General features: G+C 26.7%; 1 protein-coding gene across 1 annotated transcript; it reads left to right on the plus strand.

Moving 5' to 3' along the window:
- The first annotated feature begins 12,496 nt into the window (after window positions 1-12,496).
- On the plus strand, window positions 12,497-14,193 carry LOC103497156 (expansin-A4-like). The gene is made up of 3 exons (XM_008459255.3): window positions 12,497-12,705; window positions 12,800-13,118; window positions 13,646-14,193. Exons 1-3 carry the CDS (start codon window positions 12,555-12,557, stop codon window positions 13,953-13,955), a joined length of 780 nt encoding a protein of 259 aa, XP_008457477.1. The 5' UTR covers window positions 12,497-12,554; the 3' UTR covers window positions 13,956-14,193.
- The last annotated feature ends 2,038 nt before the right edge of the window (window positions 14,194-16,231 follow it).

A 16,231-nucleotide genomic window follows, 5' to 3' on the forward strand; every position in this document is an offset into this window, starting at 1 on the left:
TTAATTAGTTTATCTTTTATTATTACCACTTTATTTCTTTTTCTTATTTGATTTTTACTTTCTATTTTCTTTGCTCTTTTGAAAAAAATAGGGTTGTTGGGGGAATTTCTTGCCCTTCAAAACAATGCTATCTCATTTTTCTTTTCAACTTTGCTATCTTTTATATAGAGTTGGCTATAGTTTGTGGCCCCTTTATGCAACTCTATTATGGAAGGTAGTTAAATTGGTTGCTTTGCTTTGCTTTCTCTCTTTCTTTTTCATGCTTTTAATTGTTATCAAAGCACTCTTAATAATTCACAACCGATTACAAGAAAAAAAAAAAAAAAGTAGAAAAAGTTAAAACTTTCTTTCTAATTACTATTGATGTAGTGTTTGAGCTTAGTTTTGATTTGAATCTTTAAGATGTTCGAGACAACTAGTAGAGTTATTTAATTGCGGAGTTCACAATTTAATTAAGTCGTTAATAAGTTGAAATTGATGTTAGATATCATAAATTACACATATTTATTATCTTGATGGCCATTTGTAAGAATATTTTCATACGTTCTTTTTCTCGTAAAGTAATATATAATAGTCTAATTTGTTCTTTTCAATTTAATATTCCAACCATTTTAGAGTGTATGAATTAAAAAAAAAAAATCAATCTTATAAGTTATTATAAGTTGGTGTGCTCAAATTTTATTAAAGAACACACACTTATTTCTTGTCATAAAAAGGGGAGGAGGGAAATAATAATTTTGTGGCTCATATTTATTATATATATATATATTTAAAAGAGGGCAGAGAAAACTTTGGTAAGTAAAATTAATTTTTATTTTTTCTCCAACCAACTTTTGGAAAAAGACCCATCAAAGTTATTAATAATGATAGGTAGCATGTTCAGAAGTGTTGGTGTATAAACTCATTATATAAACTCATTGATGTTGAAAATTTATTATTATTGCCATTTTCTACATAAAAAAAAAAAAAAAAACTTTTTTATTCATTATTTTCCAAGCAATTTGGTACTCCCCAACATTATGAACTTCTTGCATTAATGGTTTTCAATTTAATTTTCCCCCTTTTTGTGGCATGGATTTTAAATTTTGCTTTTCTTAATTTGTTGGCATATATATATATATATATATATATATATAGATGATGTAATGCTGTCAATACGTAAACATAGCAATGAATGGTTTAGAAATTCATTCAACCTATCTTAGATTAAAAGTTCAAATTTGATAATAAATAAAGGATAATGATAATAATAATAATAATAATAATGTGGGTTCAAATATTTGTAGTATTTAATGTAATTTCTTGTTAATGTTATATAACTCATTTTAGATGAGATTAAGATTTTTTTTTTTTATATAAATATTTGTTTATATAGTCTACCAAAACTGACATATTTTTATTCACATTTTCATATGTTTATGAATTTGTCCGACACACGTCACATGAAGGATGAGTTACCAAGTATTCTATTATTATAATACTCAATAAAATATAACGATCTCTATTATTTTTAGATTTTTAGGATTTGAGTTTACTTTTTCTAATTTTTGGTTATAACGACAAATAGCACACGGAAACAAATTTAGAAATGATAATAGAATTGTTCTACCTTTTATTCTAGAACTTGGTTTCTCCAAATTTAGAAATATAATCTTTAGTTTGATGTTGATGTGATTATTAGCTAGCAACCATTTCTTTAGGAAATGTAGCAAACCCAATATTGATGATGAAGACTTGTGGTAAACAATTAACATCAACTACTTAGAGTTATTTTCATTTGCTTATTCTTAGTGCTAAAAATCGAATAATCTATAAAAGTACGACAATCTTAATTAAAGAGAAAGGTGATAGTATACACACATGTGTACTTTGGGAATTTTTTTTTAAAATATTCTTTATTTTTTATTTGTATTCAATCTACTAAAAAGAGAGTCGTGCTAATTTAAGAGAGATCAAATTGATAAGAAACAATAAATTGTTATACATCTTAAAATGAGTTGAAAGTACATAAATTATATAATATAGTTACAAACTAAAATTAATTGATGTGGGCAAAATTGTTCATTTCCAAAAAAGAAAAGAAGAAAAAGAAGTTAAAAGGAGTTGGGTATTATTTTGTTTAAGTATTGGTTCAATTAAAGCATTATTCATTTATTTTATATGGACTAAGATTTGAAAAGTATATAATTCAAATAGAATGGACTCAAATCCTACATGACTACCAATATGAACACTTATAGCTCTTTATAGCACTTAATGAAAGGTTTTTCATTCATTTAAATAATGCTATTAAATAATGCTCTCTCTCTTTTTTCTTTTTTTTTTTAGAAAATGGGGTTTTTAATTTGTATATGTTAGGCCAATTACATGCATCCTATATATTGTAGGCCAAATTAATGACCCAAAAAATTTGACAAATTAGAGGGTTGATTGTGGAAGAAGTTTATTTGTTGAATTGAATGATCATCCCAACATGAAAAAGAGAGGGAGCTGCCTTCTAAAAGTTCTTAATATTATTATTATTATTAATTATTGTAATATATATATATATATATATATATGGGGCCTTTGAAATTAGTTTATATATAAAATCCAACAAGTAATGTTTTGGCAAAACCAGTTGGAAACATATTTGGACATCCCATGTGGTTCTTCTAAAAGATAATTAAACATCAAACTAATACTCAATCTTTAGTTTAACTAAAGAAATTTTTTCAAAAAATTAAAATCAATTTTACCCAATTTTTTTTTTTTTTACAAAACTAAACCAAAACCATAGCATAACTTCTCTTTTTGATGCGAAATAGGAAAAATAGAAGCTTCAACCACGTTAATTATTATCGTTCATGAGTTGCATCGGTCATTTTATAATACTATCTAATCTTTTTTTATTTTTTCAAAATTATATTGTTTTTTCATTTCATTTCATGATGAGTTAAGTGGGTGTGAATGAAGGGGTTTGTGAGCAGTAGACATTTGTGTGTTATCCCCTAATTATTTAAACAAGTTTTGGTTCTTTTAGAAAAAGACTATTTTACATATAATTAATAAAAATTGTACTAACATATGGGTTAAAACCATCCAATATTAAAATCAATTGAAAGAACAAACAGCTGTAAAGTGAACATTGTTTTTGTAAATTAAGTACTATAATAATAATTTACTATGATATTATTCATTTTTGGCCTAATACTTCTAGAATTTTATCATATTGATCTTCACCCATTAAGTATTAGGTTAATAAAAATATTGTCTTTCATATATATATAGTCATGTTTAACTATGTTAGTGTTTTGTGAATATAATGAAAGATATAGGCTTCATTACAAAAAATCGTAAACACAACTAACTATAGAAAAAAAAAACATCATTAATTTGATTATGCCGACGTAAAGTCCACAAAAAGACTTAGAGTTTTCCTTATTACGTTGCATTGAATTAGGACGTTAGATCATGATATGGTTAAATAAATATGCCTTTAAACTAAAACTTTTTTTCTCATTTTTGTTTCTTTCCAAAATGGAAATGGAAAAGCAATAGCATTAAAGTATATATAATAACAGCTAAGCTCACTAAATTTGCTTTGCAAATGGATGTCTTCTCTCAATCCAAAATATATATGTTACCCTTTCTGTTTCCCTAACATCACTTTAAGCCAAATTTTGTTTTAACTTATTTATCTAGATGTGTAAAAATTTTTCTATAACAAACCTAATTGATTCCTTTTTAAAACAATAGTTTTTGATAAAGAGAATAAGAAAAATACTTTTTTCTATGTTGGATGGAAAATATTCCTATCTTTAACCTTGATTCGTGTCTCCGACTTGAATCCATTTTAGAGAATTCACTTTTTAGTCTCAATTAGTAATCTAATAAAAATATTTTCAAAAAATATGACCATTGTCAAAAAGTTTTTCAAGCACACTTTGCCTATTTACTAATTAATCCAAATTTCAATTTCAACCCTAAATAAGTTGAATTCAATGAAGGATGTTAAATTAAATTATTTAAATCAAATCTCATATGAAAAAAGAAGGGAGTAGACAAAAGTTGGTTTGTGTTAAAAGCAAAGTTTTTCCCATTTTTCTTGTAGGTTCATTTATTGAGTGATATATGTTGTGGAAGAGATGGGTGTTTTTATGAGGGAAATGTGAGCAAAAACGACAGTTGAAAGAAGAATTCCATAAGCAAAACGCAACCTCTCTATACATTTTGCGTGTAAATAAAGTTGAAGAGATGCCCCCAACACTGTCATTCTAAATAATAAAAAGACAAAGGATAGTGGGTTCATGAGTTTGAGTTGTTCAACTTTTGGATATCTGAGCATTGACTTTCTTATCACTTTCTTCTTCTTCTTCTTCTTCAAAACAAAACTTAATATAATATTTTGTAGAGGGGATATTGATTCTTTATCTCATCGTTAATGTCCATATGAGAAAGTCCAATTCCAAAAATTTACTATTCACCAACACTTTCACATCTTTTCATGTTTCTACACTTTCACATCCTTAATATATCCATCATGGCATCATCATCATCATATATATATATATATATATATACTACAACCACTTTGACTTTTTCACAACCCAAAGACCCAAAAAAAAAAAAATGGAATATCAAAAAAGTTGTCTCACTCCCCAAGCTTGATCATACAAACTTAAAAAAAAATTATCATCACTCCCCAAGTTAAGTTTGTTTAACTCGGAGTAATTTTAAAAAAAAAAAAAAAAGTTAAAAGAGCAAAATATATGCGTTAATTTGTGGAGATAGTTTTCACTCTTGAAAATTATTTAAGATAAACAAAGGTGATGTTCAAGTTACAAAGCATGCAGAAGAATATTAGAAATATTAGGTGTTAAGTTTGAATTGTAATTTTAATAATTATGACTAGCTCGAGACTTTACATACCGTACTTTCAATGAAATTAAAAAATTGTTTGAATACTAACAATGTCAAAATAACAAGAGTGACGTTCAAGTCACAAAATAATTGTTTATCTACGATGGATCGTGATAAAGATCAAGATAAACTATTATCTATATCTATCATATAGTTTATCATGATTTGTCGTAGTCTATCGTGTCATATTAAAAAATTTGTCATGTTAAGATCTATATTAGATATAAAATTGAAAGTTCATATATATGCCTATCAATATACACTTTTGAATGTCTAAGACTTTTTTTTTTTTTTTTGCTAAACTAAATTAATTATGTGTAAAGTGGGGGAATCAAACCTCTAATAAAAATTTGTAGTTTAATCTAGTTGTCATGATCGATGGTACGATTAAATAATATATAGAATGGTAAAAGCAAATATAGCAATTATATTTAAAATATTAACATATATAGCAACATGTTTCTAAAAAATCACAAATATAACAAAGTTTTGTCAAAGTAGACCATATTGCAAACATTGGTTTATTACTGATAGATCATAATAAGAGTCTATAAAGCTATTAGTATTTATTTATTATTCCCAAAATTGTTATCTATTATAATCTACCAAAAACAAACTAAGAAAATCTTAGGTCCATTTTTTAATCAACTAGTTTTTGAAAACAAAAACTTATTTCTTCTCGAATTCTTAAGTTAAAAAAAACTAAAACAAAAACTAACTTTTTAAATATTCAAGATTTGGCTTAATTTTTTAAAACAACAATAAAATATATATATATATATATATATATAACAAAATTAGAAAAGAAAAATTAGAGATAGAAAAAATATATATAACCATAGATTTCAAAAACCAAATAATTAAAAAGTTGCACTGCTTCGTGTTTTGTTAGTGTCGATTTTAGTGTATTTTTTAAACATTGTTTCTCTTTTTTCTAATACATTTGTATTCTATTTGAGTATATTATTTTATAATTGGATTCTTAATATTTTATTGAACGAATTTTAATACTAATAATTCTCTATAATTAATATAAAGTCAAAAACTTTTTAAATCGAGATCTGATGTCAACCTTTGATTGCATAAATTAAATTATTGCCTTTCATCTTAATAACTTCTTTCTCAAACCATGAATTTCTAGAATCCTTAAAACTCAAAAATTTAATGAAATTACGAATTATATATATATATGTGTGTGTGTGTGTGTGTGAAAGTATTTCCAAATGATAATAATAATAATATTGAAGAATACCTTAAATTTTGGATCCATGTCTTAGATCTCCATGGATGGGGTACCCTAAAAGTCCATATCATTACTCTTCATTTAAAAAAAAAAAGGAAAAATAAAAAAGAAATTTTTATCATTTGAAGAAAAACAATTATTTAGTCTTAAAAAAAACATATATATAAGAATCCAAGTGGTAAAAAGTTAGGAATTTTAAGAGCAGAGAATTATATGAGGAGTAGTATGGGGAGTGTGATTTGTGGGTGATGTATTAGCTGTGTTGGGAGGGTGAGAGGAGCACATGGGGGGATTGGACGTATCCTCTCCCTTTTACCTATCTGCCCCTCTTTCTCTTCCACATCTCTCTTACCACCTTTATATTATCAATTATCAATCTTTTTTGCATTTTTAAAACTACAAAATTTGGACAAAACTATCCTTTCCAATTTTTTGTTTTTCTGTCCATATCTCTTTTGATTACTCAATTTTCAAAATTCACTTTTTTTTAGATCAGATGTGTCTATTTTTATAAACATGTGAGACTAAAAATATTTATCTTTCAAATACAGGGATGGTATGTATATATTCATCAAAATCTATAGACCAAAAAAGATAAATCACAAATTTAGTTTTTAAGATAAGATAAAAGATACATGTTTATTAACTCATAATTAAGATAAAGTATATTTGTAAAATAATTTTGAATTTGTAATATCTCAATCGTAAATTTAATTGAATTTCTTTTGATAAATTTTACTTTGTATTATCTTGTAGCATTGTTTTCTTACCTTTTTGTTACCGCTGTCATACTAGTTAGAATCAATCATTAGCGATATTTGTAACTATAACAGTAACATTGGCATATTCATAATTCTTTCTATTGTAATGATAACGACAAGGACAAGGACAATAGTATAGTTTGATTTAAGTTATTTTAAATAGAATGGAGTGAAAATAAATAAAAAGTAATTGGAATTTCACTTTGATTTTGATGTAAAAGAAAAATGTAAATGTGGGCACAGACATCAAAACAAAGAATGTTAACAAAATGTTGAGGAAAAGGAAATGGGAATGTTTCTAAGCCTAATAAAGGGAAAAAGGCCAAAGCATTTTTGTTTTGTTATTCATGTTTCCAAACAAGAACAATTAGAATCCAATGTCAAACAGACGTTTTGACTCTATACCACGTGGCGTGCAGTGAGAGGGTGAGGGTCTATGAACTGAGATACATGTGCAGCTGACGTGGCATCTGTTTGGCCATTGTAGGGGATAAGAGATTTGGATTTCGTGCGGTCAAGTACGGATTTAGATAATGTTCTCCATCCACGCCTATTTTTCTCCGCCCACGATTAAACCTTCTATGCTCTGGGACCCCCCCCCCCCCCCTCCTACCTCATTACTAATATTGGTTTTTTGTAATTGTAATTAATTGCTTTTCATTCATTCATTTAATTAATTAATTAACACCTCCACTTACCCATTTTAAAAACCTAATTTTGTTACACTTAGGGTTATTTACATTAGAAATGTTAAAAAAAAAATTGATATCTAAAAACCCCATCAACCCTAACCTCTACAATTTGAAATCATAATGTGTTAAATTCTTTTAGTTGTAAGAACTCACAATTAATATATATATACATGCTGCCCCAATTAAAAGGATTTCCTTAGAACTACAAATGGGTGTATGGAAAGGTGTTAATGGAGATGATGATATTATATATAAATTAGATTAGGAAAATATTTTGTTGTTTTTGTTGAGAATTTATGCATGGATAGGAAATGGTAGAGAAAAGAAAGAGGCAAAAGAGATAGTTTTATGATCTGTGGAGTTGCCTAAATTATTCCCCAAACCCTAAACTAGTAGTGAGGTAATAGTTTTATTTCAGCTTTTATTGTGTACCATCTGCTTTGTGATTGTCCTCTGCCCCCACCTTACTTCCTTTCATCCTACCCCTTCATCTTCCACACTTTTCTTTATTTCCCCATTCACTTCTTTTTTTCTTTTGCCAACCCTAAACCCTTCTTTCGTAAAATTTTAATTGCACCTTTTCTGGTGAATAATATCCTTTTTTAAATATAATCCATTCAAATTAGGACAAATGTTATAATTTGTATTTAAAATATATAGGACATTTTACAAGTTGTTTCTAAGTATTTTGTAGCTTTTCTAGTGACCATATATATATATATATATATATCACTTCATTAATAATAATAAAAGAAAAATTAAACTGCAATAACACATGTGTGTTATAGAGTGAATCCCTAAAGAATAGAAGAGAAGAAGAAAAATACAGCAAGAAGGATGATTGATCTCATTCTCAACAACAGCATAATAATGTTCATAGTTTTAGATAGGTTGACGTAGGGACAGCACATGAAGACCACAAATGAAATCCAAAAGCAGACATGACTAAGAGATCATATTAATTAATGAACCCAAACCTTTGTTATTTCATTTTGGTTTCTTCCAATTTTCAAAATCTCCAATTAATTTCAATATTTTTCTCTAATTTACAACAAGTATCGTGGAAACTAATAAATTCTTTTAAATGCTCTTTTTTTTTTTTTTTTTTTTTTTTTTTTTTAAGGTAATATGAAATAGTAAATTAAATAGTTTGTAGAATAGAATGATGGTTGGGGAAAGTAATTAACAAATATGGATGAAATGAAAATAGGGAAAAAGAAAAGGGTAATAAATAAAGTCAAAAAGAGAGAATATTTACCCGCGGAAACGCGTTGACACGTAAGAAAGAGAATGTGGGGACTTCACAATATATATATATATATATACACACATAGCTGGATTCCATTTCTATTTATTTAAATATTTTCACAGGTTTTTCTCAAAATTTTAATTCGGCTTTTTATTAAAAAAATTAGCTATATATATATATATATATATATATATATATATATATATTTTTTTTTTTTTTTCAACTTTGTTTAACTTTACTCCATAAATTTTAAATATATTCAATTTTTAGGTAACTATATTTACATTTAAACTTTATTCTAGTTATTAATTTTAAAAATATATTTGTCTATAAAAAATATTATGATTGTTATTTAGACAATATCAATAAAAATTATTGTTGATAGTCTAAATGTAAAAAATATAAAAAAAATTATTACAAGTGAATAAATCGAGACTAAAAGAATATTTAAACAAATTATAAATGTTTTAAAACTTAAAAAAATTTATTTGAAGGTAATGTCTGCCTTTTTGTTTGGGATTATTAAAAAGATATTTCGAAAAAGATAAAAAGGAATGCTACCGAAACTAATTTTTGAAGTAAAATTGTCAATTCAACCTAAATCGTGATTTATTTTTATTTGTATGTTTTTCAAAAATATTAGAAAAAAGAAAAACTAAAATGTGTTTTGTATTTTTTAAATGATTTAAAAATTACACTTAAAATAGTCTATTTTTTTAAAATAATAAACTATCATTTTCTTTGTTTTTAGATTTTGTTTTCGAAATCTTGTGAAATTGATAACACTGTTACATTTTGAAATTTATCATCCAACATAAAGTTTGAATCTTGAGTCTAAATTTTAAAATTTTAAATTCGTATTGAACGATTTTTCATATGTTAAAAAGAAAAAATTATTTTCGATTTTCACGAATTTATTTTCGAAATAATTTTATACTTTTTTAATAAACATTAGATATAATAACTAATAGATACATAGATATGTCTATCAAAGTATGTAATTGGTTATTAATAATAGACAAAATTTTTATTTTATATATATTTTAATTAGTTTACCATTTAAAACCATTACACAAAAAAAAAAGTACTTAAACATGAAGGAAACCATGAAGTATGGTAAAAGAAAATCTATAATGCATGTCAATTCAAATCCAATATGAAATACACCTAAAGTGTAACTTCACCATCATGAAATTCATGATATATTGTGGCCATTCATGCAATCAAATTGGCTAAGCTCAACAAGTTGTGTTTTGCTTCAATAATTAAGGAACTTCGTTAATAGAGGCTCACATGATTAATATGGTAATGAAGATAAGTGTATGATGACATTGTGGTAACGTCCTACTAATCAGTTATACAAGTAACGTTCATCTCTAAAAGACAAATCTATATATATATACATACAAAACCAGCCGCTAAATACTCAATTAAACATTTCATTAAGTTACTCTCTTAAACACTAATTTATATAATTTTGAAACTTCCTTAAACTACATTCCCCTAATGTTTCTAAGCTTTTAGATTTGTTTCATTTGTGATGAAAAGAATTTATGTGATAATAAACTTAATTGGCAACAATTATACTTTTACTCATCCCTAGTCTGATTTTATTAGACTGGGCATCATAATTCTTTTGACAAAAAAAAAAAAATTTAATTCTAACAATTACTTAATTAATACTCCAAACTTGAGATTATCCTTTTTCTTTTTTTATTTTTATTTTGCTAATTAAGCTCTCTCTATACAACTTCACTCAATGTTTGCTATAATCTAGTCATTGAAAATTTAATAAACGTAAATTGTTCATCTCAAAATAGAAGATAGTAATTTCTAAAAACAAATTTTTATACATATCAAAATTTGACCTTTTATTTAGTATGAAATAAAGAAAGAAAAAGTTGGTAAAGCATGATTGTAAAATGTTTCATATTCATGACTACACCTTTATTCAATCACATACGATTATGCTATTTGTACGTTAGATTGAGAAACATTCTTCATACTAAACGTGTCTATTTTTTATATTAAGAGTGTTTGCTTCAACTTCACATATCAATTATGTCGCGTGGGTCTTAGTGTAACAACATTGTATTGCATATACTAAATGTATGCAAAAAAATTTTTGTCACATCATGCATTTTGCATCGTTACCTTTCTTCTCGCTTTAATTTGTTTTGGCACAATCCGAGCAACATCTTACCCATAATTTTAGTTCTTAGCATGGTTAGGGTCTCAACACCGGGGCCCTTGCTTGGTCCTTCGTACGTACTAATGGCTAAGCCTAGGTTTTTCTTCAATGAATTTATCAAAGTTCAATCTATATTTTTAAATTATATGAACTATGTCATTGTCTAAAAAATATATGATAATACTCCATACTAATATATACAAATATTTCATATGAATGATAATTAAAGATTAAACTATAAATTCGGTCCTATAGTTTGTAAAACATTGGATTTTAATGTACATTTCAAATGGTCAAAATCATTTTTGTTGTATTTAAAATCACGATGAAACATATAATTAATCAAAAACATGATATATAATTAGAATATAAACAGTAGATTCTAAATTTAGTTTTTAATAGGTTAATTTATATATATAAAACGAAATCCAAAAATATTTATGGTCCATGTAACAAAAAAATAAAAGCCTATGAAGTCACTATTGTATTTTCATAAAATTCATATTTGGCCCTGTTGGTTTTGAATTTCGTGTTGAATGTCTACGCATCTTCTTCATATTATTACTTCTCTCCTTCTTCATATTCTCTTCCATAATTTATTCTTTTTTTTTTTGGTCATATCTCATATTCAATGTCATCTTTTTCATAAAGACTATTTTTTTCCATATTCTTTTTTCATTATCAAGTATTGTGTCCTTAATTCTTTTTCATTATACGATTGCGTACCAATATCTAAACGATCAATTGTTTATTCTAAATAGACAGAGATAGACCACTATCACTAATATATCCTTTTAATTATTTGTACAATATCGTTTAGACTGGGTACAGGGGTATAAGATCGTTTTGACCGTTTACAAAGGTACAAGATCGTGTACCAAGATCGTTTAAATTATGTACAAGATCATTTAAATTGAGTATGAGATCGTTTTTTTTGTGCGTGTGTGACCGATTAATCAAGAGTGTTTTTGTTATTTCACATTGTGGACTCGTGAGTCTTTTCTTTTTTTAAAATTGTTCTATATATCTGTAAATATTTTAGCGTTTTGTTCTATATATCTGTAAAACCTTTTTAATATAGCCATAATCAAATTGGTACAAACTTTTAAGCTACAAAACCATAGTATTAAATGTTACACATAAAAGTTGATGTCAAATCATTAGGAGCCCTTAAATATATATTTTAAGCTTTCCATTTTTGTTTAATCCATTCTCACCTTGGCCTCCATCTACTAAATTAAATTTTCAAAACCCCAAATCAAATTACCCTTTTTTTCTTCCCACTTTTTATTATTATTATTATTATTTGAAATAAAATAAAATTAAAAAAACCCCAAAAATCCTTAAACTATTTTCACACACAAACACAAAAAAGATTCTACATTAAATGAGGGGTATAATAGTAAATTGAGAAAAAGGTTCTTCTCCTCCATAAGTACTCCCTCATCCCTTCTTCTCCAAATGCACATTTCCACTCTCACTTTCCTCTCTGTTTTCAGTTATTAAATCCACAAAAATGGCTCAAACCGCCATTCTCCTCTGCATTGCATCTCTCATTTCAACAATGTGGCCAGCCACCGCCAGAATTCCTGGTGTCTACTCCGGCGGCCCATGGGAAAGTGCCCACGCCACGTTCTACGGCGGCTCCGACGCCTCCGGCACAATGGGTAGGTTGAAAAATTGAAAAGAAAGAGATTGAAATGGAAATGGGTAATTCTAGACTTCAATTTTTTTACTTTTGGGTTTTTTTTCTGTGTTCAGGTGGAGCTTGTGGGTATGGGAATTTGTACAGCCAAGGGTACGGAGTGAACACGGCGGCGTTGAGTACGGCGCTGTTCAACAATGGGCTGAGCTGTGGGGCTTGTTTCGAAATTAAATGTGCGAATGACCCAAGATGGTGCCATTCCGGCAGCCCGTCGATTGTTATTACGGCTACTAATTTCTGCCCTCCGAACTTTGCTTTGCCCAGTGATAATGGCGGATGGTGTAATCCTCCTCGCCCGCATTTCGATTTGGCTATGCCTATGTTTCTCAAGATTGCTGAGTATCGCGCCGGAATCGTTCCCGTCGCCTACCGCCGGTCAGCCTCTTTCTTCCTCCCCTGTTCTTTTTTTGTTTTGTTCAAATTACTATTTTACCCCTTCTGTTCTAACCTTTTTATGTCTTATTTATATTTTTTTTCTCAAAAGATTTTCTGTTTCTTTAATCTAAGTAATTTTCTTCTATTTTTTAAAAAAATGTTGGTAGAAGGAAAAAATATACCTAAAAAAATTTGAGGTGTAAATATTTTCTCCATTTTTTATAAAAAGAAAATAATTTACTTTTTTGGGTCTAAATATTAATTTGAAATTATTTTAAAATATTAATTTTAGATATGGTAGTTAAAAAGGTGAGAAAATTGATATTAGCATAATTTTTAGTTGTGAATTTTGGAAGTAAAAATATTTGTGGTGAATTTAGTTAAAAAATTGAAAAAAAATAATTGATTTTGGGTGTGTTTCAATTCCATGATTTTAGAAAGTTGATTATTTGTTTTGTGTATAAATTTGAAATAGATGAAAAGTTTATTAAGTAAATGAAGGTCCTTATGAATTATGGTATGGGCAGAGTGGCATGTCGTAAACCGGGAGGGATCCGGTTCACAATCCACGGGTTCAGATACTTCAACTTGGTCTTAATCACCAACGTCGCGGGTGCAGGGGATATCGTGAAGGTGAGCGTGAAAGGCACGCGAACCGGTTGGATGAGCATGAGCCGTAACTGGGGTCAAAACTGGCAGTCCAACGCCGTCTTAGTCGGCCAGGCCTTGTCTTTTAGAGTCACCGGCAGCGACAGACGGACTTCCACCTCCATCAACGTCGCTCCCTCCGATTGGCAGTTCGGCCAAACCTTCACCGGCAGGAATTTTAGGGTTTGATTCATCATGACGTGCCCTCCTCACGTTTTTTACTATCAAAGTAAATATTTTAGGGCTGAGGTGGCTGAACAAAAGTGTGGCCCACAGTCCTACTTTATTATCTTTCTCATTATTATATTTTTATAATATAATGTTTCTTATTTTTATTAATATCAATATTAATGCTTTTTTTATTTAATTATGTATTTTTTTTTTTGCTACTTTCTTTTAATATATATATATATACTAATTTATTGCATTTTTCTCTAAGTATTTACTTTGGTGTATTATGTAGCCATCAAAATTTATTATTCTTTTTAATACCACAAGTGAAAGTTTGGACTTATTTTTGAAATAATTATTTTTTTTTTCTTTTTGTAATAATGGCATTTGAAATGTGTAATAATAAAGTGTTAGTTGTCAGCATCACTTAAAGTGGTTGCTAAAGTAGTTTATATTAGACTGTGATGAAAATTTATTACCAATTTAATAATAGGAATTAATACCAAAATAATGAAAATTCATAGCAAAATTATTTATTTATTTAATGTTTCATAGAGAGTGAAACAACATATTTGAACCTCACGACCTAAAACAATAATTTTGAAATTTTAGGTTGATTTAAGTTTAACTTTTATTTGTCTTCCATTTTAGTAATTTATTTTCTTTAAACTTTTTATCTTTAGCAAAGTTTAATTTCATATAGAAAATCAACCAAAATATTTATAAATATAATAAAATATCACTCTCTATCAATAATAAAGAATGACATTTTGCTATATTTATAAATATTCTTAATGGTTTTACCATTTAAAAGAACAATTTATGTGTTATTGTTTAGCAAAAATAACTTGAAAAAAAAGTAATAAAAATATAATTGGTATTTATTTTTCTAATAGTACTTTTTTTTTTTTTGGAAAAGTTTTCCTTTTTAATTTCTATAATTTAAGATCAGCTTAAATTTTATAGTATAATTTTATTAAATTCAATAAGTAATAAGATTAATATTTTATTAAAGATAGGTTAATTAAACCTTATAATAAACCACGTAATTAAAGGCCCTCAAAATCTAATCAGACATAATTAAAGAGAGTGGATAGTTTTCAAGATTTCCACTCATTAAATTTTTTTAGTTTTATCCAATTAATTAATTAGATATTAAAAGAAAAAAAAAAGGTATACTGTTTGATACTCAAATGTGTAACCCACCATTAATTAGAACTAACACTATTTATTAATAATACCACTCATTAATTAAAAATTAACATTACTTAATTATTATTATTATTATTAGTCGTAATTCATTGATTAATCAATAATACTCAATAATTAATTGTTCCTATTATTTTTATTCAAAGGTAAATTAAAGGGAATAAATTTGTATCCTTTCAAAATTATTTAACTATCCATCAAACATTTCTCTATTTGTTCAATAAAAACAAAATTAAAAGTACAAAAGTCTCAACATACATTAAAATAAATATTATCTCTAATATTATTATCAAATAAATAAATAACGGTCGAACTCATATCATACGACAAATAGTTGAATAGACTAATGAATATATATTATATCAATATCCTAAAAGTCATTATCAAAACTAATATTGAATAGAAATGCGTTAAAAAGTTTTCCTGCCTAACTAAAACTTTTTAAAGACACACTTAACTTTTGATATAGAAAAAGTTGTAATATTATTTATCCTAACAACATTATTTAAGAAAATGTAGAATCTAAAAATAAATTAATAATTTAATAATAATATTTATTGACGTATTAAATTATGAGTAAAAATAGTAAAAATCTGTAATACAATTTTCGATTTAATTTTGAATGCAAGATTGAATTATGGGAAATGAAAATTTAGGCATAGGGTTGAAATTATTATATAAATATAAAGATAAAGATATGGGTAGAGTGACAAATTTCTTTTCCCTATTAATTGAATCACATGAAGATATCACATCAGGCCAGCAAAGCACATGGGTGGGGAGAAGCAATTTTTAAATCCCACTTTTTTCTAATCTTTTATTTATTTATTTATTTATTTATTTATTATTATTTTCACTTCACTTTGGGAGAAAAAAAAAAATGAAGGGTCTTTGGATTCTCAAAGCAAAATTACAAAAAGTGTTTTGGATACCAACCTAAATAATTTAGAGATTTGTGTTGTTATTCTATCTTTTTTTTTTTTTTTTTAATATTAAATTTATAGCATTCATGTTTATTGTTAAATTTAAAAATTAATATAGATTTTAAAACAAAAGAGAGACAAGTTTCTGAAACTATGTACTTA

The sequence above is a fragment of the Cucumis melo genome, chromosome 12, assembly GCF_025177605.1.
Source record: "Cucumis melo cultivar AY chromosome 12, USDA_Cmelo_AY_1.0, whole genome shotgun sequence".
NCBI lineage: Eukaryota > Viridiplantae > Streptophyta > Magnoliopsida > Cucurbitales > Cucurbitaceae > Cucumis > Cucumis melo.